At 45.6% G+C, this 21583-nt stretch overlaps 1 protein-coding gene across 1 annotated transcript in view; it reads right to left on the bottom strand.

Moving 5' to 3' along the window:
* The window catches only part of LOC128836754 (cytosolic phospholipase A2 epsilon-like), a 33974-nt gene that overhangs the window by 7644 nt on the left and 4747 nt on the right, over positions 1-21583 (bottom strand). The window contains exons 6-16 of the mRNA XM_054027314.1: positions 18237-18277; positions 17431-17473; positions 16340-16412; positions 15484-15653; positions 15275-15361; positions 14005-14042; positions 12958-13093; positions 2224-2360; positions 1575-1797; positions 647-761; positions 112-249 (exon numbers count right to left, since the gene is read on the bottom strand). Of these exons, the coding sequence (XP_053883289.1) occupies positions 112-249; positions 647-761; positions 1575-1797; positions 2224-2360; positions 12958-13093; positions 14005-14042; positions 15275-15361; positions 15484-15653; positions 16340-16412; positions 17431-17473; positions 18237-18277 (1201 nt within the window). The remainder of the gene's footprint in view (positions 1-111; positions 250-646; positions 762-1574; positions 1798-2223; positions 2361-12957; positions 13094-14004; positions 14043-15274; positions 15362-15483; positions 15654-16339; positions 16413-17430; positions 17474-18236; positions 18278-21583) is intronic.

The raw sequence follows: 21583 nt of genomic DNA, 5'->3' as shown, positions 1-21583 counted from the left end.
GTGATACTGTACCATTGCTGCCAATCACACAGCAGTGACTCACCAGTGCCCAGTTTATGTAATCAATTATGTTTTTTATTAGTTTACCATTTTTCCAGGACAATAAATCACCTTCCAAGTAGCAGATCCGGGATTCTGGGAGCCTCTTCATCAGCCGACCCATGAAGAACTCGCTTCCAAAGTCCTCAGAGCGAATGAAGGCTCCATATTTCATGAATCCAACTTCATAGGGGGTGAACTCCAGCCATTCTGCAAACAGAGCCACAAACAAAAAGACAAAAACAAAACCAAAAAAATCTTTTAGAGCAGACCCCTGGCTGAGGATAAAGAGTTATGGTGTTATCAAATGGATACAAGGCATTAGAAAAAGGTTGAACCGCTGAAAGTTTATTCCAAACATTTCCAATCCAGCACAAACACCAGAAATGTAGAAACACCACAAAAATTAAAACTAGTGATTACAAAAAGCCAGCTGGTGTAAGCTGATGTAGCTCCATTGACGTCAGTGGAACTATGCCAATTTTTACCAGGCCATGGTCTGGTTTTTAATTTAGAGGTGGGTTTATGTAATCTATATGAGGTCTTACACACAAAACTGAGCCGCTTCCTAGATTTAAGATCAAGTACATCTCTGGAATATCTTTACCTTTGAAATCCAAAGTACTATAGTTGTCCTTGACATTGATTGCCACGTAGATGGGCAGTGGGTTCTGACCCTGATCCACTGCCTGTCGCTGATCCGAGAGTTTATGGTTGTCTTTCTGTTTTTACAAGAAAAGTAGCTAAATTAAGATGGGTGGGGGAAAGGAACTGACATAGGAATCTACTCACTATATCTGTACTTGGAATACAGAAAAATGCCTGCATTTCAGCCATGATCTCCATTATATTACTGATTTGTGTGCAGGGGTTAATATGTCTGGGATCTTCCATACTCTCCATAATTCCCATGAAGAGCTGACAATCATGGTGGCTGCAAGTTCTTGATAACTATATGGTACATGATTTGATGGCACTTTCAGACCAACATGATAGGAGTGGCTAAAAAGGAGAAAGAGATGCCTACAGCGTAGAGGCTCTGGAGTGGTCTAAGTTAAGAATGAGTCTCATAACCAGCTGACATCCCAGTTTAATGTACAATACTGCAGCTATATATAGGATTGGGCATGCATGTATCAGGAGGACTGCAATTGCATGTGCTGTGAAAAATGAGTGGATAATAGCCTACTGTTTGCTGTTCTAAAACAATTAAAATTTCATTATTTCTAAAGAAAATATCTTCAAAATATACCTACAGCACTTAACTATTACGTTTTCAAAATGTGATTTTTCCAACAAAAAGCATCCAAAAACCTACGAGTGAAAATGGTCATTTCTCCCCCACCCCTCCCCCGCTGCATTCAGAACAAGCATGAAAAAATAGTGTCCCAAAAGGGTCAGTTTCAGAAAGTTATAAGCCTCTGAAAACTGAGTCCCTTTTAAGTGAAGTGTTTCCTCAGCCATAAAGATAAGATTATTAGTGCAATATTAATCACCATAATGATTTAATAAAACCATGCTTTGACATACTGTACCCCATCATGTAACAAATATTCAACAATGAGCCCCCACAGATCTATAGAAGATGTCCTGTGTCCTTCTTGTTTCCGCTGACACAGCTGCTTGTTATAATACTTCATACGCTCCATGGACAAAGAACCCATCTTGCATTTGGTCACATGTTTTCGAGCTTCATTGATTTTCCCAGACAGATCCTGCTGAGACCAATCAGCATCTCTGTACAAATTTGCCATAGTCCTGGGAAATATATTGAAGGGAAAAAACAAATGGAGGCTTTTATTAGAGAAGGTGCTAAACTTAACGTTTTCAATTTGAAGGGTTAATGTAAACTTCACAAAAGGTTTCATGTCCTAAATCTATGCTGCCTTTGAGTTCTAGGTTCCCCAAAAAACATTACATTTTTTTTTAAATCACAAACATTACATTTCCCCCGCCTGGTAAATTTAAAATCACTGGCCAATTTCCCTAAAATATTCTTTTAAACATATACTTCTGCGCTGACACTAACTATAAGAATTTTCCACTCCAAAAAGAGATTTTTCTGGCAAAGTTATAAATGGATTAAAAATAGGGCTTGGGTCACAACGCTGGCTATGGGGTAGCTTCTTTAGCATAGATCATTGTATCAGCAGCATAGAGAAACTCTGCTCATGTATTCCTTACCATGTCGTGCCAGACAAGCCAGTCAGGTACATAGCACAGTCTATGACATTTAACTTCTTGAGACCCAGTAGACTGCCATATGTCGTTGTCAGTGATCTCATTCCACCACCTGTTGTCATGATTGCCACCACAGGAATCTGTTCAATACAAAGACAGCAAGTTACTGCAAAGCAAATGACATATGAACATTTAGATGAACCTGAAATGGAACACAAGACCCAATCCAATTCCAAATCACAACTGTAGTCTCTCTTCTGACAAGGTCAAAACTGAAACACTTACACACACACTCCTGAACTCTCGAGAAGTTTAGAATATGATATGGACCCAACCTCAGTAGCTCAGGCCCTCTCTATTTGGAATAGAGAAGGGGAAGGACTTATAATAAGTTCAGTTGCTTTTGTTCCTCCTAAAGAGTTTTTGTGGCCAAGATGTGTTGAATGATGAGCTCTCCCTAGAACAGTGGTGGGCAACCTGCGGCCTGCTGACTGCATGCGGCCCGTCAAGGTAATCCACTGGCGGGCCGCAAGACAGTTTGTTTACATTGACCATCTGCAGGCATGGCCGCCCGCAGCTCCCAGTGGCTACAATTTGCTGTTCTCGGCCACTGGGAGCTGCGGGAAGCGGCGCAGGCCACAAGGATGTGCTGGCCGCTGTTTCCCGCAGCTCCCATTGGCCAGGAACGGCGAACCGCGGTCACTGGGAGCTGTGAGTGGCCATGCCTGTGGACGGTCAGTGTAAACAAGCTGTCTTGCAGCCTGCCAGAGGATTACCCTGACGGGCCACAGGTGGCCCACGGGCCGCCCTAGAAAATGCCTCATATGGCTGGCTCAATACATAGCTTCTAACAGTCAAACTCCTACCACTTGCCTTCTCATGGCAGAGCTGTTTTTAACTGGAAGTGGGGGTGTGAATGATGGGGGTCTGGTGCATTATAAGCGGCTTGCCCCAGGCAGATGGGGCTCATTAGCCATGCAGGCAGCCCACCTAGGAGAAGGAAAAACTCCAATTTCAAACCAAGAATGTCAAGCGTGGCTACCCAGTTTGTAAAAGTTGTGTCATTTGCACATGTTCCACAGGTCTTCATCTTCAACGAGTATATCAGTACAAAGGGTAAGCTGGTCACCCTACTTCTGGGGGACACAGGTCCCATTTTTAAAGGGACAGTCTCATATTCCTGCAGGTTTCCCAACTTTTTATTAAAAATGGGCAAATTGTCCCATATTTTCTGTCTCCCCCTGTAACAGACTTCTGGGTGAAAAAGGCAATGCAGGGGTAGGGGGCGCTAAAAGATGAGCTGTGGAACAAAGGATAAAGTGGTGGAGGCCTGCAGATACGGAAGTTAGTCTGAGATTTAAGGATGAGGTTCTATAGAGGTCAGACAATGACCAAACCAGCCATGATGATACCAATGAGGTTTGGAGAAAAATATCCACAGGTAATACAGAAAGCTCACAAGCTGAGTGTGGAGAAATGAAAGAAGGTACGGTAGTGGTCTAATGATGTGCAGGAAACAGAAAAGAAAAAAGGAAGGAAGGCTTAAGTGATGGCAGAAATAAGAACAGTGAACAGTTATGAGGAATATAGGCTGATAAAGAAAAAGGTGAAAATACTGGGTGCAGAAGCTAAGGATCAGGCACTTAAAGCTTTATATATAGATTATCGAGGACGGAAGGGCAAAAAGGAATATAGAGGTTAGCAAAGATCAGACAAAGAAGCACTAGGGATTTGGGAGTTGTGAAGTGTATCAAAGACAAAAATGGAAGAGTACTGGTGGAAGATAGCAAAATCATTAGGAGAGGTCAGTGGGTTTATAAGAAACTGCTCAATGGAGAGAATCTGAGGAAATCATTGAGCTAAGTATGGGCAAACAACAACCTCACAAGAGCTATCACTGTGTTAGTGAGTCAGACAGCATTAAAGATGATGACACATGGGAAGGCAGAGGGACCAGATGGTGTAGCAATTGAACTATTTAAATCACTGGGCCATGAGGCAGTGGTGGTGATGATGATGAACTTCCTTAAATTAATCCTCCAAACTGAAAAAACACCCAACTAATGGGGGAAGAGCATATTGGTCTCTATCTTCAAGCATAAAGGGGATGTGGAAGAATGTAGTAATTACTAATTGTAATGGGGAGGGGCACTCACTTCTTGTGCAAGTCCTGCTGCTGCTGCTGCAGTGCTACAAGCTTTTTCTGCTGCTGTCACCTCCTGTAGCTTTGTCGACCTCACTTGGCAAGTCTTCTGTGGCTTGGCCCTCCAACTGAGTCATAAAGCCCAAATGAATCCCTTCAGGGGTATTAAACTGTCTGATAAATGAACAGTCTATTTGTCCTTAGAAGAGCCTTCAGTCCTGACTTCGGTCTCCTTTAAATGCAGCCCTTTGTTTGGGTTCCTAGCTCAGCCCTGCCCCCTTTGTAGGATTTATGCTGCTTTGTTTGTGGTCGATAGGGGAACCCAGACCTGCCCACTACTCCAGTGGCAGGAGTCAGGCCCTGCAGTTAACACTGCTCAGTACTCCTGACACCCCTAATGAGCCAACTAAGCTGCCTGATAGACTGCCATGCCTGATTGGCTGAGGAAGCTCAGCATTAATAGCTTGCTGACTGCTCAAAGTACATGCTAACAGAGCCTCTCCCTCCTTGTGCCCATCTCTTGCCAAGCCCTGTTCCTGCTCTGGTCCTCCACTGCTCCAGCCCAGATCCTGCCCTGCACCCAGCCTTCCTCCTGCCTTCTCTGACTCCTGGTAATCTGGTTCCAACCCTCGGTTCTGATTCCCAACACTGACTTTGTCTTGACTCTTGACTCTGGCATTCGGACTCCAACTCCAGTTCTGACCTTTGGCCGTGCTTCTGGACCTGTCTCAACCCCTGGGTACTGCCTTCAGACTCCAACCACTAGGCCTGACTGCCTACAACCTGGTCTCCTGACATCCAGGTTCCAACCTAGGGTCCCTAAAAACAGCAGTTCTGCACTGCTCAATCTCAATTCATTGCTGATTCTTCCTAGGCCTCTTCCTACCTAGCCCCTTTTTGCTTCACCCTTACTTCAGGGTTAAGGTTCTTGGGACCTCTCTGTCCCTGCAAACCCAGCTAAGCAAAATGCAGCTAGAACAAACTTGCTATCCCTCAGGCTTCTGTGGCCAGAGAGGACCCTTCCTTGCAGGGACAGCTCTAGGCACCAGCAAAACAAGCTGGTGCTTGGGGCGGCACATTTTTAGGGGCAGCATGGCCGGCGCCAGAATGCCACCCCTAAAAATGTGCCCCCGCCGCCCTAGCTCACCTCCGCTGCTGCTGCCATGGCGCGCGAAACAGCTGATTCACGCGCCGCTACTCACCCTCCCTCCCAGGCTCTCAAGCCTGGGAGGGAGGGGGAACAGGGGCGTGCGAATCAGCTGTTTCGCGCACCACTGCGGCTCGGGGTCTCCCCCTCCCTCCCAGGCTCTCAAACCTGGGAGAGGGGGGAGACTCCGAGCGGCCGCGGCACGGGCGCCGCTTCTCTCCCTGCCTCCCTCCCTCCTAGGCTTGAGAGCCTGGGGGGAGGAGGCAGGGCTGGGGATCTGGGGAAGGGGCGGAGTTGAGGCGGGGCCGGGTAATTAAAGAACCGGGGTGGTGGGGGGAACGGCCAAAATTGTTTTTGCTTTGGGCGGCAAAAATCCTAGAGCCAGCCCTGCTTCCTTGCCCCTCTGGTCCCAGCCAGGAACTAAGCTGCTAAGGCCCTGCAGCTCCTTTTATCTGAGCCTGCTGGGCTGTGATTGGCTGCGTCTATGAAGCCTCTTTAGGCAGGCCTGGAGGACCGACCTTTGCCCCTGCTTTCCTGGGGCAAGGTGCAGTAGGACCATGGGGCCTCCATCTGGGGGCCTGGTGTACCCCATCACACTGACCCCTCAAGTTAATGAGTCACGTGATGAAATGGCTGGAAAAAATTAGTGAGAAAAGAAACTTTCAGGAGCTGGCGCATCAATAAGTGACAACCAAGTCAGGTTTATGCCAGAAGGGTCAATGCTGGGTGCAATGTTTGCAGCCCACACATTGCAGGAGAAGTAGAGGGAGAAATACAAGGAATTTCATTTAGTTTGTGGACTTAGAGAAGGCTTCTTATGGAGTTCACAGAGACCTGATATGGTGGTGTCTGCATTTGCACAATCTGCTGGAGACATGTGCTACCCTTGCAAATGTCCATGATAGTCTGAACATAACAGTAGCAAGAAGCAGTTGTGACTACAGTGAGCCATTCACTGTGAAGGTAGGTCTACATCAAGGATCAGTCCTAAATCTATTTCTATTCATGATTGTAATTGACTCCTTCACGCAAGGGATTTGGGGAGAGGCTGTATGGAGCATGCTTTTCACCAATGCCATTATATTGTACCATAAAGATAAATACAAACTGGAAAGAGATCTAGAAGAATGGAGGGCTGCAGTAGAAGAAAATAGTTTAACTAACAAAAGATGGAAGTAAGATGCTAAGTAAACTAAAGCACAAGGTGTATAAGACATGATTAGGTCCACCATGATGTATGGCTGGCCAATAAAGAATGCTGGCCAATGAAGAACATAATAATGTCCATACTAGGTCAGACCAATAGTCCATCTAGCCCAGTATCCTGTCTTCTGACAGTGACAGGTGTCAGATGCTTCAGAGAGAATGAACACAACAGGGCTATTATCAAGTGACCCATCACCTGTCATCCAGTCCCAGCTTCCAGCAGAGTTTTAGGGACACCGAGAGCATGTGTCCCTGACTATTTTGACTAATAGCTATTGATGGACCTTTCCTGCATGAATGTATCTGATTCTTTTTTTTAACCCAGTTATACTTTTGACCTTCACAACATCCCCTGGTAACAAGTTCCACAGGTTGACTGTGTGGTATATGCAGAAATACTTCCTTATGTTTATTTTAAACCTGCTGTCCATTAATTTCATTGGGAGACCCCTGCTTCTTGTGTTATGTGAAGGGGTAAATAACAGTTCCCTATTCATTTTTTCCACACCAGTCACAATTTTATAGACCTCTATCATATCCCCTATTAGTAAGCTAAGATTTTGTCATGGGTATTTTTAGTAAAAGTCACGGACAGGTCACAGGCAATAAAGAAAAATTCACAGAAGCCCATGACCTGACCATGACTTTTATTAAAAATAACCATGACAAAATGGGGAGCTGTGGAGTCCCCACACTACCTGCAGAGGCTGGGTAGCTGTAGGGGCCCCGGCTCAGAGCTCTGAGTCCCCCACCGCCCACAGCTCAGAGCCGCGGGGTAGCCCCACCACCCACGGTGACTTGGCACTCCAGGGGGCCCCCGCCACCCACAGCGGCTGCGAGGTGCTAAGCTCAGAGCCCCCTGCCTCCCGTGGCAGCCAGGAGCTGTGGATTCCCCCATCGCCCGCAGGTAGGGTTGCCCACTTTCTACTCGCACAAAACAGAACACCCTTGCCTCGCCCCTGCCCCCCCTCCTCTGAAGCCCTGCCCATTCCCTGCCCCTTCTCCGAGGCCCCACCCACCACTCACTCCATCCCCCCTCCCTCTGTCACTCGCTCTTCCCACCCTCACTCATTCATTTTAACCGGGCTGGCTCAAGGGGCTGGGGTGCGGGAGGTGGTGAGGGCTCTGGCTGGGGGTGCGGGTTCCTGGGTGGGGTGAGAAATGAGGGGTTCAGGATGTGGGAGGGGGCTCCAGACTGGGGCAGAGTGTTGGGGTGCAGAGAGGGGAGGGTGAAGGCTCTGATGTGGGGCCGGGGATGAGGGATTAGGGGTGTAGGAGGCTGGGACCGAGGGTTTTGGAGTATGGGAAGGGGCTCTAGGCTGAGGCAGGGGGTTGGAGTGCGGGGAGGGGGGGTGAGGGCTCAGGCTGGGGGTGCGGGATCTGATGTGGGGCCAGGGATGAGGGATTTGGGGTGCAGGAGGGGGCTCCAGGCAGGGGCTGAGGGGTTCGGAGTGCAGGAGGGAGCTCTGGGCTGGGGAAGGGAGCTGGGGTGTGGGGAGTCTAAGGGCTCTGGCTGGGGGTGCAGACTCTGGAGTGGGGCTGGGACCGAGGGGTTTGGGGGACCAGGGGGGATCAGGGCTGGGGCAAAGGGTTAGGGTACAGGATGGGGTGAGGGCTTTAGCTGGGGGTGCGGGCTCTGGGATAGGGCTGGGGATAATGGGTTTGGAGTGTAGGAGGGTGCTCTGGGCTGAGACCGAGGGGATTCAGAGGCCTGGAGGAGTATCAGGGCTGGGGCAGGGGGTTGGTTAAGGTGAGGGCTCCAGCTGGAGGTGCAGGCTCTGGGGTGGGGCTGGGGATGATGGGTTTGGGGTGTAGGAGAGTGCTCCGAGTTTGAATCAAGGTGTTCGGAGGCCAGGAGAGGGATTAGGGCTTGGGCAGGGGATTGGAGCATGGGAGGGGGGTCAGGGGTGCAGTCTCCAGGCGGCGCTTACCTCAAGCAGCTCCCAGAGCAGTGGCATGTCCCCCCTCCAGCTCCTACGTGGAGGCATGGTCAGGTGGCTCTGCACGCTGCCCTGTCCGGCAGTTTGGGGCAGGGGCAGTGTGCAGGCCCCCCTGGCTGCCCCTACACGTAGGAGATGGAGAGGAGACATGCTGGCTGCTTTCCAGGAGCTGCATGGCATGGAGGTTAGCAGGGAGCCTGCCAGCCCCGCTGTGTGGCGCCTCCAACTGGACAGTCAACGGCCCGGTCAGTGGTGCTGACTGGAGTTGCCAGGATCACTTTTCAACCAGATATTCTGGTCAAAAACTGGACACCTGGTCACCCTACCCACAGCGGCTCAGAGCTGGCCCCCGCAGTACCCCGCAGCTCCGAACCGCCACAGATGGCAGGGAGACCATGCAGCTCCCAGCCGCCATGGGCTGAAGTCACAGAGGTTTCTGGAAGTCACGGATTCCGTGACTTCTGCGACCTCTATGACACAATGGTAGCCTTTCCTATTAGTTGTCTCTTTTGTAAGATGAACGGTCCCCATCTTTTTAATCTCTCCTCATATGGAAGTTGTTCCATATTGTTGTTGCCCTTCTCTGGCAATTCTCATTTATTTTTTTCCAAATTCTTTTTTCCAATTCTAATATATCTTTTCAAGATGGGATGACCAGAAGTGTACGGAGTATTCAATGCTTGGGTATACCATGGATTTATATAATGGCATTATGATATTTTCTGACTCATTATCTATCCCTTTCCTAATAGTTCCTAACATTCTGTTAGCTTTTTTGACTGCCGCTGCATATTGAGCAGATGTTTTCAGGGAACTATCCACAGTGACTCCAGAATCTTTCTTCAGTGATAACAGCTAATTTAGATCCCATCATTTTGAATGTATAGTTGGGATCATGTTTTCCAATGTGTATTATTTTGCATTTTTCAACATTCAATTTCATCTGCCATTGTGTTGCCCAGTCACCAAGTTTTGTGAGATCCCTTTGTAATACTTCACAGTCTGCCTTGGACTTCACTATTTTGTATCATCTGCAAACATTGTCACCTCACTGTTTACCCCCTTTGCCAGATCATTCATGACTATGTTGAACTGCACTAGTCCCAGTGCAAATCTTTGGGTGACCCTGCTATTTACCTCTCTCCACTGTGAAAACTGACCATTTCTTTCCTATTCTTTGTTTCCTATCTCTTAACCAGTTACTGATCCATGAGAGGACCTTCCTTTTTATCCCAGGACTGCACAGTTTGCTTAAGAGCCTTTGTTGTGGGACCTTATCAAAGGCTTTCTGAAAGTCTAAGTACACTATATCCCCTGGCTCACCCTTCTCCACATACTTGTTGATACGCTCAAAAAATTCTAATAGATTGGTGAGGCATGACTTCCCTTTACAAAAGCATATCGTGTTCAACTATGTGCCTAATAATTCTTTTCTTCACAATAGTTTCAACCAATTTGCCTTGTACCGAAGTTAGGTTTACCAGACTGTGATTGCCTATGGGGACATTTAAAAAAAAATCAGCATTACATTGCTATCATCTAATCATCTGGTACAGAATCTGATTTAAGTGATAGCTTACATACCACAGTTAGTAGTTCTGTACTTTCATACTGGAGTTCCTTCAGAACTCTTGGGTGAAAACATCTGGTCCCGGTGACTTATTACTGTTTATCAATTGACACCTCAATTTTGGAGAGTTCCTCAGATTTGTCACCTAAAAAGGATGGCTTAGGCATAGGAGCCACCCTCATATCCTCTGCAGTGAGGACTGATGCAAAAAATTTGTTTAGCTTCTCCACAATGGCTTTGTCTTCCCTGAGTGCTTTTTAGCACCTTGATCATCAAGTGGTCCCACTGATTATTTGGCAGGCTTTCTGCTTCTGATGTCCTTAAAAAATGTTTGCAGTTAGTTTTTGTATCTTTTGTTAGTTGCTCTTCAAATTCTTTTTTCGGCCTGCCTAATTATACCTTTACACTTGACTTGCCAGAGTTTATGCTCCTTTCTATTTTCCTCTGTAGGATTTGACTTCCAGTTTATAAATGAAGTCTTTTTGCCTCTAGCTAACTCTTTTACTCTGTTGTTTAGACACTGTGGCATTTTTATCCTCTTACTGTTTTTTTTTTTTATTTGGGGTATACATTTAGTGTTGGGGTATACATGGTGTTTTTAAATAGTTTCCATGCAGCTTGCAGGCATTTCCCTCTTGTGACTGTTACTTTGAATGTCCATTTAACTAGCTTCCTCATTTTTGTGTAGTTTCCCCTTTTTGAAGTTAAGTGCTACTGTGGTGGGTTTCTTTGGTATTTTCCCCCCAAAAGAATGTTAAATTTACTTACAATATGGTTGCTATTACCAAGCGGTTCAGCTATAGTCACCTCTTGGACCAGATTCTGTGCTCCACTTAGCACTAAATCAAGAATTGCCTCTCCCCTTGAGGGTTCCAGGACTAGCTGCTCCAAGAAGTTCTCATTAATGGTGTCTAAACATTTTATTTCTTCATCTTGTCCTGAGGTGACATGTAGCCAGCCAAATTGGGGGATATTGAAATTCCCCATTATTATTGGGTATTCTGTGTTTGTAATCTCCCTGAGCATTTCACAATTACCATCACCATCCTGGTCAGGTGGTCAGTAGTATATTCCTACTGCTATACTCTAAGTAGGGAGACAGAAGAACAACAATGGTACACTGCTGAAATAAGAATGCTCAGGTGGATGCTGGGTAAGACAAGAGCTGATAGGCTACACAATGAAATTGTATGAGCCATGAAGTGGGTAGCCCTATCATAGAAAAGTTGAGGGAGTATTGACTGAGATGGCTGGGTCAAATGAAATGATGAGACATGGGGTATGCTGGTGAGAGAGTATAAGATCTGGTTGTCATGGACCAAAGACGCCGAGAAAGACCAAGAAAACGGTAGTTCTATATTCCTAAAGAGGACATGTTGGAAGACGCACTCGATAGGAATGCTTGAAGATAAAGAACAAGAGCCTCCAACCCCGACTAAGAGGGACAAGGTGAAGGCAAAGAAGGAGAAGTTGCTTTTGTTCAAGTATTATTGTTATTTGTTTCCAGTGTACCTAAAATGTACTATGTTTGGTACAAACACAGAAAGAGGAACAGTTCTTTCCCTGAGAGCAAAACAAACATACAGAAAGAGGAAAGAGGTACAGTGAATCAAATAGTAAGACAGGAAGAGAACCTAGTGAGGACAGTACAACAAAAATCTCAGAGAGGGAAAATGTCAAGAAGGAGATGATTATGAATAGTGTCAAAAGCACTGGAAGGAACAAGGAGGATGAGGATGGAGTATAGCCTGAGATTCTGCCGTTATTAAAATCCTTGAGTGAGAGCAATTTTGCTGGAGAGAGAAATTGATAACGAGCTGGGATGGGATGCAAGATGAAGCAGAAGGAAATTTAATTCAGGGCAACAAATATAAATGATGTATTCTGTCAGTTGTGAGGTGAAAGAGGAAAGGAGATCAGGCAGTCATTAGAGAGGCAGGTGGTGAGAAGTATAGATGCTTATGATGGATAAAGGCCAAAACATACTTATATTGTGAGGGAAAGTAGCTAGAGCACAGTGACAGGTTAAGGAAGAAGTATGGGAGGGGTGATAGTAAGGAAAGGTCGGAGTGGGGAAGAGATGGAGTTGCTGAGATAGGTAGAGAGAGTAGTCAGGAAAGGAAGAAGAGGGTATTAGAAGGTGACGGGGCAAGTAAGGGGAAGGAGGACAGAGATCATGGAGGACTGTATCAATTTTCTGTTTGGTGAAATTGACAGGATCTTTCACAGAAAGAAAGGAGGGTGTGGAATGGGAGAAGATTTTAAGAGGAAGCAAAAGGTAACAAATGAATGACAGGAATTGTGGGCATGGGTGTCAATGAGACAAAAATAGTACTATTTGACCAGGAATGTGACAGAACTAAAAAGGAGAGAACAAATGTGCATTGGAGTAAGACCGTGGGGTCATGATACTTCATCCACAGACCTTTGGTGACATGGGAACAGGAAAGGAGGAAGCAGATTTTTGGAATGAGCCATGGCTGAGGTTTATTGGGATGGACTTTGTGTGGCAAAGGAGTCAAGTGTGTTGGAGACAGAGGAGGGGAGGGATGAGACAACTGAGTCCACTGATGTGATGGATGAGAATGCTGGTATCAGAGGGCCACCCTTGAATCGAGGGCTTCCTGACCATTCAGAAGTTTTGATAATAGTAAACATGTCACATTAGGTGTCCAGTTGCTGAGTGATCACTGGAGCTGAGGAGGAACATCTGGGATTCTGTCCTACGTACCTCATCATCCTGCAGGTCCTCCTCTAGCTGGAGAACCTTTTTCAGAGCAGCAGCAACATATTTCTTCCTTTTACAGAGGAAATCCTGTTCCTCTGTGCACAAGTCAAACCCTAAGCGCACGTCTAGGTCTTCTGAGCTGGAACACAGATGAAGAAAAACACAGGCACACATATTGCATGTTGTTACTGATAGTCAATTTTAGAACTTACAGTGCAGACCAACAACCATTTCCAAAAAGAGTCAATCTGACAGAAGAGTCTTTCCCACACTCCTGTATAGACAAACTGATGTAACATGAGCAAGAGAGAGAGAAAAGCAAGAAAAAAGGGGGGAAATTAATTCCTATAAGTAATTTCTGAAGGCGCTACCAGGAGGATCCTGCTATATTTTAGACATAAGCTGATGGCTGTCAGGGCCGACTCCAGGTTTTTGCCACCCCAAGCTGCAAAAAAAAAAAAAAAAAAAAAAAAAAGCCGTGATCATGATTGCGATCTGCAGTGACAATTCGGCGGAAGGTCCTTCGCTCCAAGTGGGAGTGAGGGACTGTCCGCCGAATAGCTAGACGTACCGCCCCTCTCCAGAGTGGCCGCCCCAAGCACCTGCTTGGAAAGCTGGTGCCTGGAGCCAGCCCTGGTGGCTGTTATTAAAGCCCAATGCTTTTTCTAGAGCTGTAGTAGAATAAGTTTTGCTGACTGTAACTGATCAACTTTATATCTAAACAGCATCATGATAGATTATGGATTGTGCTGAACGGGAAACCAACATAACAGGACAAATACAGATTTAAAATTGCTAACTCTGCCATTACTTCTATCTCATACATGAGTCTCATTAAACTGATGAAAATATTGGGTACAGTACATGCTGTGTTCCTTTTATATATAAAGTTCCAGCTTTCAGTCTAAAGGAATTAAAAGTTGTGTGCTTTTAATTTCTTTGCACGAATTATTGACATACATTAAGCAGACTTTTTCTCATAAACAGACAGGGAGAGAGCGGAATTTAGCTGACAAAATCATTAACATCTAAAGAGGATGGATCTCTTACCAGTCTGTAGCCTTCACATATAAATCAAATTTTTTATTCTGAAAACCAAGAAAACAAATACCTTAAGTGCCATCACATTTTTAAGGTTTCCCCTCCCTTCAGCTTTTGAGTGAGTTTTATCTTGTCCCTTTTCAGCAATGCAGACACCAACCTGAGATGCTATGTATATGGATTCAACACCTCTAATTTATTCTCTGTAAAGCTTCTCAGTAATTCTCAGCATTTTCCAGTGACTGTACCATTTTAAACAGATGAACACCTTGGGCTGTACTAGCCAGTATTTGTCTCCTCCCATGCACCTGTGTGTGATCTATAACCCACCAGAAGTCTGGTGCTGCCAAAGTTCCATGGCTAGTTAGAATGCCCCCACCCCCACCCCCTGGACAGGAGGAGATGAGCGGCAGTGCCCCAAGACCTAGCACAGTGATTTATCATTAAGATCAGGATGGAATGTCTAGAGTGTCACTCACAAAAGCCTGAAGAGGCAAGCACTGGTTGAGAACTGGTGGAATAAATGACAGTTCAAGGTGACTTGTTTGGCTAATCATGAAAATCTCATTATAGCTATTAGCTTTTGTAGAATCCAGGGTTTTTGTGAGAAGTAGTGGGTTTTCTTTTCCAAAGCTAAATTTTGGCTCTTAGCAACATCACTTAACTGTGGCCCTTTAAATTGGGTTTACATAATCATAAAGCATATTGTTAATCCCCATAACATTTCAGAATCATATAATAAATCAGGAGTTCCCAACTTCCCAGCCTTCTCAGGCAACTGCACCAGTGTACTGGGCTGAGATCTCTGCTATCAGCCATTGTCCTCCATCTTCCATTCACTTAGGCCCACTGCAATGAGTTTGGAATCTTGGAACTCCCAATCCCAGGTACATAAATACAAGATTGCATTCCGGAACAATGGTTCCAATGCTTGCATTCCAGAACACTATAGTTGCATGGCTACAGCTGGAGCTCCACTGTCAGAGACAACAGAACACATGGAGAGTCGGTTGACCCTTGTGGGACAGACAGAGATCTGGCTCCCAAGATTCATGGAGGTGGGAAGGGGCATAGCCTTTGAAATCAAATTTCCCTAACCTCTTTCACCATAGGGATAATGCCAGAAAAATTCATTGAGGGGATTATCTTCATTCTCTTCCTCCTCTTATCCCCTTTCCATTATTTTTTCCAAGGAAGGAGGCAATCTAGGCCATTATTATTACACGGGATCCAGACATGGATCAGTGTTTATTCCTAAGGACTAACAATAGGCACTCACCTCTGCTATTGTTACTTTCTCTCCTGTGGGAAGTGAATTGAGAGCCACATTTGGTGAGTCTGCCTTTGTGTTATAGGAACAGCTACGCTGAAGAAATACATACAAGTTTATATCACAAGGAGTAAAATGAAGATAGATTAATATTGCTATCTAATGCATGTGTTTCTTTAAAGTTACTACTAAATTTATTAAGGCCAATGATAACTTACAAAGGAGTAACGTGGTTTCTGCTTTGGTAGAATAACATCCAATACTGGCTGCTTATACTTGACATAGTGAAACTTAGTGGGACATGAGGATCGAATGATGGGATCAGAGGCCAATGTAAGGTCTTGGGTCTCTTCATGGGATCCTTTCACTGTGAGGGAGATGTCTTTCCCTAAAGAAATGAGACAAAGCACACACAGAAGTTACTATTATTGGACTGGAAACATAGCATTATAGGGGTATTTAAAAAACCCCTTCATTAAACTGATTAGAAGTTCTCTACACTGAGCTCAAAGAGACCATTTATTGATCAATATTATTCTATTATGATATTTAGAGAAATAGGGGGTTGGGTAATCAAGGAAATTTTGGGGTAGGTAATTGACCCTACAGGTATTGACAGAAATTAGGATAAAATGAAGTTTCACAAGAAGGGGCTCAAATACATGGGGTTTTATGAGAGATGGGAACCATTTATTTGCTTCTATTTTATTCCAATGCAGCAAATCTATACTAATGTACCATATGTAAGGCTAAGATTTAGTCATAGGTATTTTTGGTAAAAGTCATGGACAGGTTAGGGCAATAAATAAAATCAGAATCATAACTCTAACCCTTATGTGATTAAAATCTCAGCTTTAGTGTTACTTTAAAGGAGTTCAGTATATAGATGTATGTGATACAGTCCATGTAACCGATAACTTAGATTACTCATTTTAAAGTTGATGTTACGAAAGTTGAATCATGTGGAAATATTTTATTCCATTTATTTATTTTAATGATTCATAGAATGGCCAATCGCCATAGTAGAATCAATAGCTGGTTACTTATAGCCAGTTAATGAAGCAACAATCTCACATGATGAAGGCTTCCTCTTCTTTTCCCTCTTCTTCTCATCCACCTGAACTTCCAAACAGCAGACTTTGCGAGACTGTAACAGAGAAGAACAATAAAATAGCTCATGATGGAGAATATCATGGTTTGAAGTTCTATTTCCCATCCTAGTGTATTACTATTGATGCACAGATTGAGTGCTATGTAGGCAGCATGCTCAGCCCCTAGGAAAACCAAATGTTCTACAATGACCTTGCTATTCAATTATGAATGAAACTGAATGACTGTAGGGAGTCACATGTAGTCAACAGCTGTAAGAATGGATGGGTGGTTGTGACTTACAAGACAGCTTCTCTGAAGAGTGTAGGGCAGGCCAAACTAACAGCATTCTCAGGGTACAGAGAGGGGCACAAAGGACTAATTCAAGTAGAAAAAAAAACAAATAATGAGAGAAAGCTACTAAGACAGCCAATATCATTGGCAAGCAAAGCCCTTGTGGGAAGTGTTATTGTTATGAATGTTTAAGTGCCAGTAATTTTGGGGACTGGTATAGGAACAGAGACTATGGGGAAGCAAATTGTTCCTCCACCATTTCATACAGTTTCAGGATGGGACTGAATAAAAATGTCTATGGGGGATCTCATAGCTTTACAGATATCAGTGCCTCCCACTGCAGGAAATAGGGTGAGAACGCTGGCTGTGAGGCAGCTCACCACTATACCACGCCCAATTTTTGCCAGGAGTCGTCACTCTGCAATATTGTAGGAGTGCTAGCTTGGCGGATCTCACAGCTACTCCAGTCATAGCTCTCCAAACATAACACATGGGAGGAAATGGTGTGAGGCAGATGACTAAGCAGGAGATCACATCTATTTTCAGTCTCAGCCTCTCTCTGCAGGAGTGTGCCTTGGCCTGCTGACTGCAAAGCAACTCACAGTTTCTCTAGTCCCACTGAGGGTTGGAGCCTCCAGCAATTAAAGTTTAATCTTTAATTAAATATTATGTCATGTGATGAAACCTCCAGGAATACATCCAATCAGAATTGGCAAACCTCCTCTCACCTGCATTATGAGTACTGCTACAGGAAAGGAAAGATAACAGAACATAAAGGTTACCACTAGAACTCCATTAGTCACGATGATTTCATAGGGATCCGAACTAGGAAGCAAAATGAAAAGTGCATATTTAGTAAGGGGTGCAGTATAATTTAATGAGACACTTTTCTCCCGACTGCTATCTGGCTTATCTTAGTTTTGTGCTAAATTTTGGAAGTGTTGTGTCTGAATGAAGGAATAATTCTAGAAGCCTCATGGTGCAAGTCTCTCTATACCGCTTTGCCATGGCACAACCACTATAGCTCATGCCATTCTAGTCGTCAAGTTCTGCTAACAAATATTTCCTACTGGGCCACACCATGTGATTGTTTTCTGACATTCACTAAGATGAGATTACAGTTGGCTTCATTGGATCAAGATTTCAAATGTAAAAGAAGGATTCCAGACAAAACATTGATGCATTTATCGAAGACCCCATTATCCCTTTAAGAGGACAGTATTGCCCCATTTATCTCAAAGACAAACTATGAAGCTAAAATGAAATTTGAGTTAATACCAGATGCAGGTGAAGACTGTCCCACTAATCACACCTTAATGGGTATTCAGCACAGGAAAAACTTAACTAGCTTTTTAATAATTTCCCCCCTCTGTGAAATTCTCCTGCCTGTCCATGATTCACTGATGATTCTCCCAGAATGCACAATTCTTTGATATTACAGATACCATAAATCTCATTGTAAACTATGCTTATTAGTAGTAGTGTCAAAGAATGATGCATTCTGGGCCAATGAAATGGATTCATTCGTTAGTCTCTGAATTGTTGTTTCTGTCCCTTACAGATTCTATATCATTTGGCTTTTACTTACATATTCTCCAATCTGAATTCCACCTCCAACTCCTCCTTTCTCTGAAGAAAAAAAGTTAACATGATTATTATACCAAAGGTTCTCAAACTGTGTCCCATGCACTACTAGTCATCTGTGGAGCACTTAGTGGTGGTCCATGGATACCTGTCAGTTCACTTGGTGCTGACTTCTCCTCTTCGCTTCTAGCTGCTTTTACACAAGCACTACTGCTCTTTATTGCTAAGAGCCTGGAGGTCTGTAAAAGCAGCTGTTAACAAAGAAGAGGTGTCAGTTTGCCTTCCTCTACTGGGAGCTGCTGTCATATAACAGGGGCGGGGGGAATGAGATGCTGTCTGGGATCACTGCCACCAGTGGGTCTGGGGTTGCAACCCATCAGTGGGAGAGGAGCTAGAGGCTGTCAATAGAAGGAAGCCTTCTGGCATATGTCTGCACTGCAGCTGGGAGGTGTAATTTCCAGTGTGGGTAGACAGACTCACACTAGCTTGAGCTGAGCTAGCATGCTAAACATGGCAGTGTGGATGTCGCAGCCTGGGCTACCCGCCTGAGTCCAAGCGTCCCTGACCCCCTATATCTGAGCTTGGGTCGCTAGCTCAAGCTGCTGCCAGTGCTGCAATTTCCACGTGGCTATATTTAGCACACTAGCTTCAGCTGAGCTAGCATGAGCCTGTCTTCCCGCATTGGGAATCACACCTCCCAGCTGCAGTGTAGACAGACTGCTAGTGGGAGAGGAGATTGAGGGTGTGTCTACACTTCAAACAGGGGGAAGGAGGATGTGAGTCCCAGCTTGAGGAGACGTACTCTCACGAGCTCTGATTGAGCTAGCATGCTAAAAATAGAGTGGAGCTGCGGCCTGGCCAAGACAGTACGTACATATTCAGAGCAGTTAGCCCCTCATGTATGATGATCAATGGAGTGGAGTTAGATGGCCATGTTCCCTTACGGGACTGTTCCTGAGGGGACAACAGTAGGGTTACCATACGTCCTCTTTTTCCCGGACATGTCCGGCTTTTTGGCACTCAAACCCCCATCCGGGGGGAATTGCCAAAAAGCCGAACATGTCCGGGAAAATGGCGGCTCTGCTCCTCCCCGACTCTTCGGCTCTGTTTAAGAGCCGAGCTGCCCGAGCGCTATGGGCTTCAGGCAGCCCCCTTGCCTCCGGACCCCAGTCGCCGGCTGGGCACTTCCCCTCCCGGGCTCCGGCGGCGCAGGGTCCGGAGGCATGGGGTCTGCCCGAAGCCGGTAGCGCTGGGGCAGCTCGTCTCTTAAACAGAGCCGAAGAGTCAGGGGAGGAGCAGAGCCTCCAGCCGCGGCGGCTCTGCTCCTCCTCTGACTCTTCGGCTCTGTTTAAGAGTGAGGCATGAGGGCTGCCCAAAGCCGGTAGCGCTCGGGCAGCCCGGCTCTGTTTAAGAGCCGGGCTGCCTGAGCGCTACCGGCTTTGGGCAGCCCCCATGCCTCCGGACCCTGCGCCGCCGGAGCCCGGGAGGGGAAGTGCCCGGCTGGGGGCGCAGGGTCTGGAGGCAAGGGGGCTGCCCGAAGCCCAAGCGCTACCGGCTTCATGGCAGCCTCCAGACCCTGCGCCCCCAGCTGGGCGCTTCCCCTCCCGGGCTCCAGCTGCGCTGGGGAAGCGCCGGCCAGGGGCGCAAGGTCTGGGGGCTGCCCGGCAAACCGTGAAGCCAGTAGCGCTCGGGCAGCCCTTTCCCCATGTCTGGGAGTGGGAGGGAGGAGGGGGCGGAGTTAGGGCGAGGAAGGGGCAGAGTTGGGGAGGGGCTGGGGTGGGGAAATGGGCAGGGCCAGGGCCCGTGGAGGGTCCTCTTTTTTTATTTAATAGATATGGTAACCCTAGACAACAGGAAAGGAGGCAGTGCTAGGAGTTAGGCTGAAAGCAACTCAGCCACATGGACAGAGCAGTCCAGAGTGTTTAATAGAGTTCTGCTTGTTCAACTTAACCTGCATTCAGCTACACTCATTGCAAATGAGATATTTCCCACTGCTCGCGCTTCCGTAGGTACACTCTCTTTTTAGTGCACTAGCTCGAACAGAGCTGGGAATGACACCCCCAGCTTGAAGTGTAGACATACCATGAGAAACATACAGGGGAACAGTGGAAGAGGAGGACAAGGTCACTTGGCAATCTGCCCAAAGCAGCAGAGTAGAAGGAAATCTGGAATTGGGGCAGCATGGATGGGGTCTGGAGAAGAAGGGGATCAGCTGGCAGGAAACTATGTCCAAAGGAGTGGGAGGGTCAGATGGGAAGAAAGGAGATGAATAATTGAAGAGTGAAAGGATTCTGTGTGATTAGTATAGTCTTTTAAGAAGGACAATACACTTATCACATTAAAGACAGCTAAAAACATACCTACATTCTTTCCAACTATTACCTTTACAAAGAAGCAATTGTTGTAACTCTCTCGGGCATGTTTTGGGATCACAAATGGGATCACGACTGAGATGTTGGGAGACAAATGTGACAATCTCTCCAACAGATTTGGTCCATGATATGAAAAACGTTAAGAACCCCTGAACAACATGATAATGCTTCCGGTTCAGAAAAGCCCTGTTGCATGTATAAACCTGACCCCAGTAAAAAAAGTGCTGTTGCAAAGTCACCTTCAATTTTTTGCAGCAGATGCAGCTTACTTCATCTTTTCAAGTCTTAAAAATCCCCCACTATACCTGACATTATTTTGCAACACAGGAGCTGCTCTCACTGTTCGTGTCTGTGTGGGGATACTTTATATAAATACTATAGTCCTGTGCTCCTGTTGCTTTGACCTCTCTGGGCATTGTGAAAAGTACACAGAGATTCTCCACATGAACACACAAAGGATATTCTCATCTCTCCTACCTAGCCAATACTCTTTACCTTAGCACTGATAGTACCAATGCCAGTGAGGTGGCTTGGACATAAAACACCTGATATATCTCTTGATACTAAGCTTTCCTGTTAATTGCCCTTTCACACCAGCTGTATATTACATTGCAATTGATCACTTAGGAAACCTGTTAATAAAAAGATACAACTTTCCAGACGTGACTTTCAAATTTGCATTCTAAATAGGAATTTATACAGCTAGTTGTCAATTTAAGTGATCAGCTGTGCATTTTAGACATCTTATTTAGGTAGCCCTGTGCCAAAATTAGTGTCACGGTGTATAATTATAATCTATGCGTGAACTAGTACTAGATACAATCTAGTATCAGTTCCAGATCTCAGAGCTACTACCTCATAATTGCTGGGTTGGTGCCAACAAGTTGTGACAGAGAACTTCGAGTGATACCCGCTGGAGGGGAGAATAATCTCCACTAGGGTCATCTTTGGTGGCAAACTCATCAAAGAGACTGCTTTG

The sequence above is a fragment of the Malaclemys terrapin genome, chromosome 4 (assembly GCF_027887155.1).
Source record: "Malaclemys terrapin pileata isolate rMalTer1 chromosome 4, rMalTer1.hap1, whole genome shotgun sequence".
Classification (NCBI taxonomy): domain Eukaryota; kingdom Metazoa; phylum Chordata; order Testudines; family Emydidae; genus Malaclemys; species Malaclemys terrapin.
The sequence above is the reverse complement of the archived record's forward strand: the minus strand, read 5'-3'. Positions and strand labels throughout refer to the sequence as shown.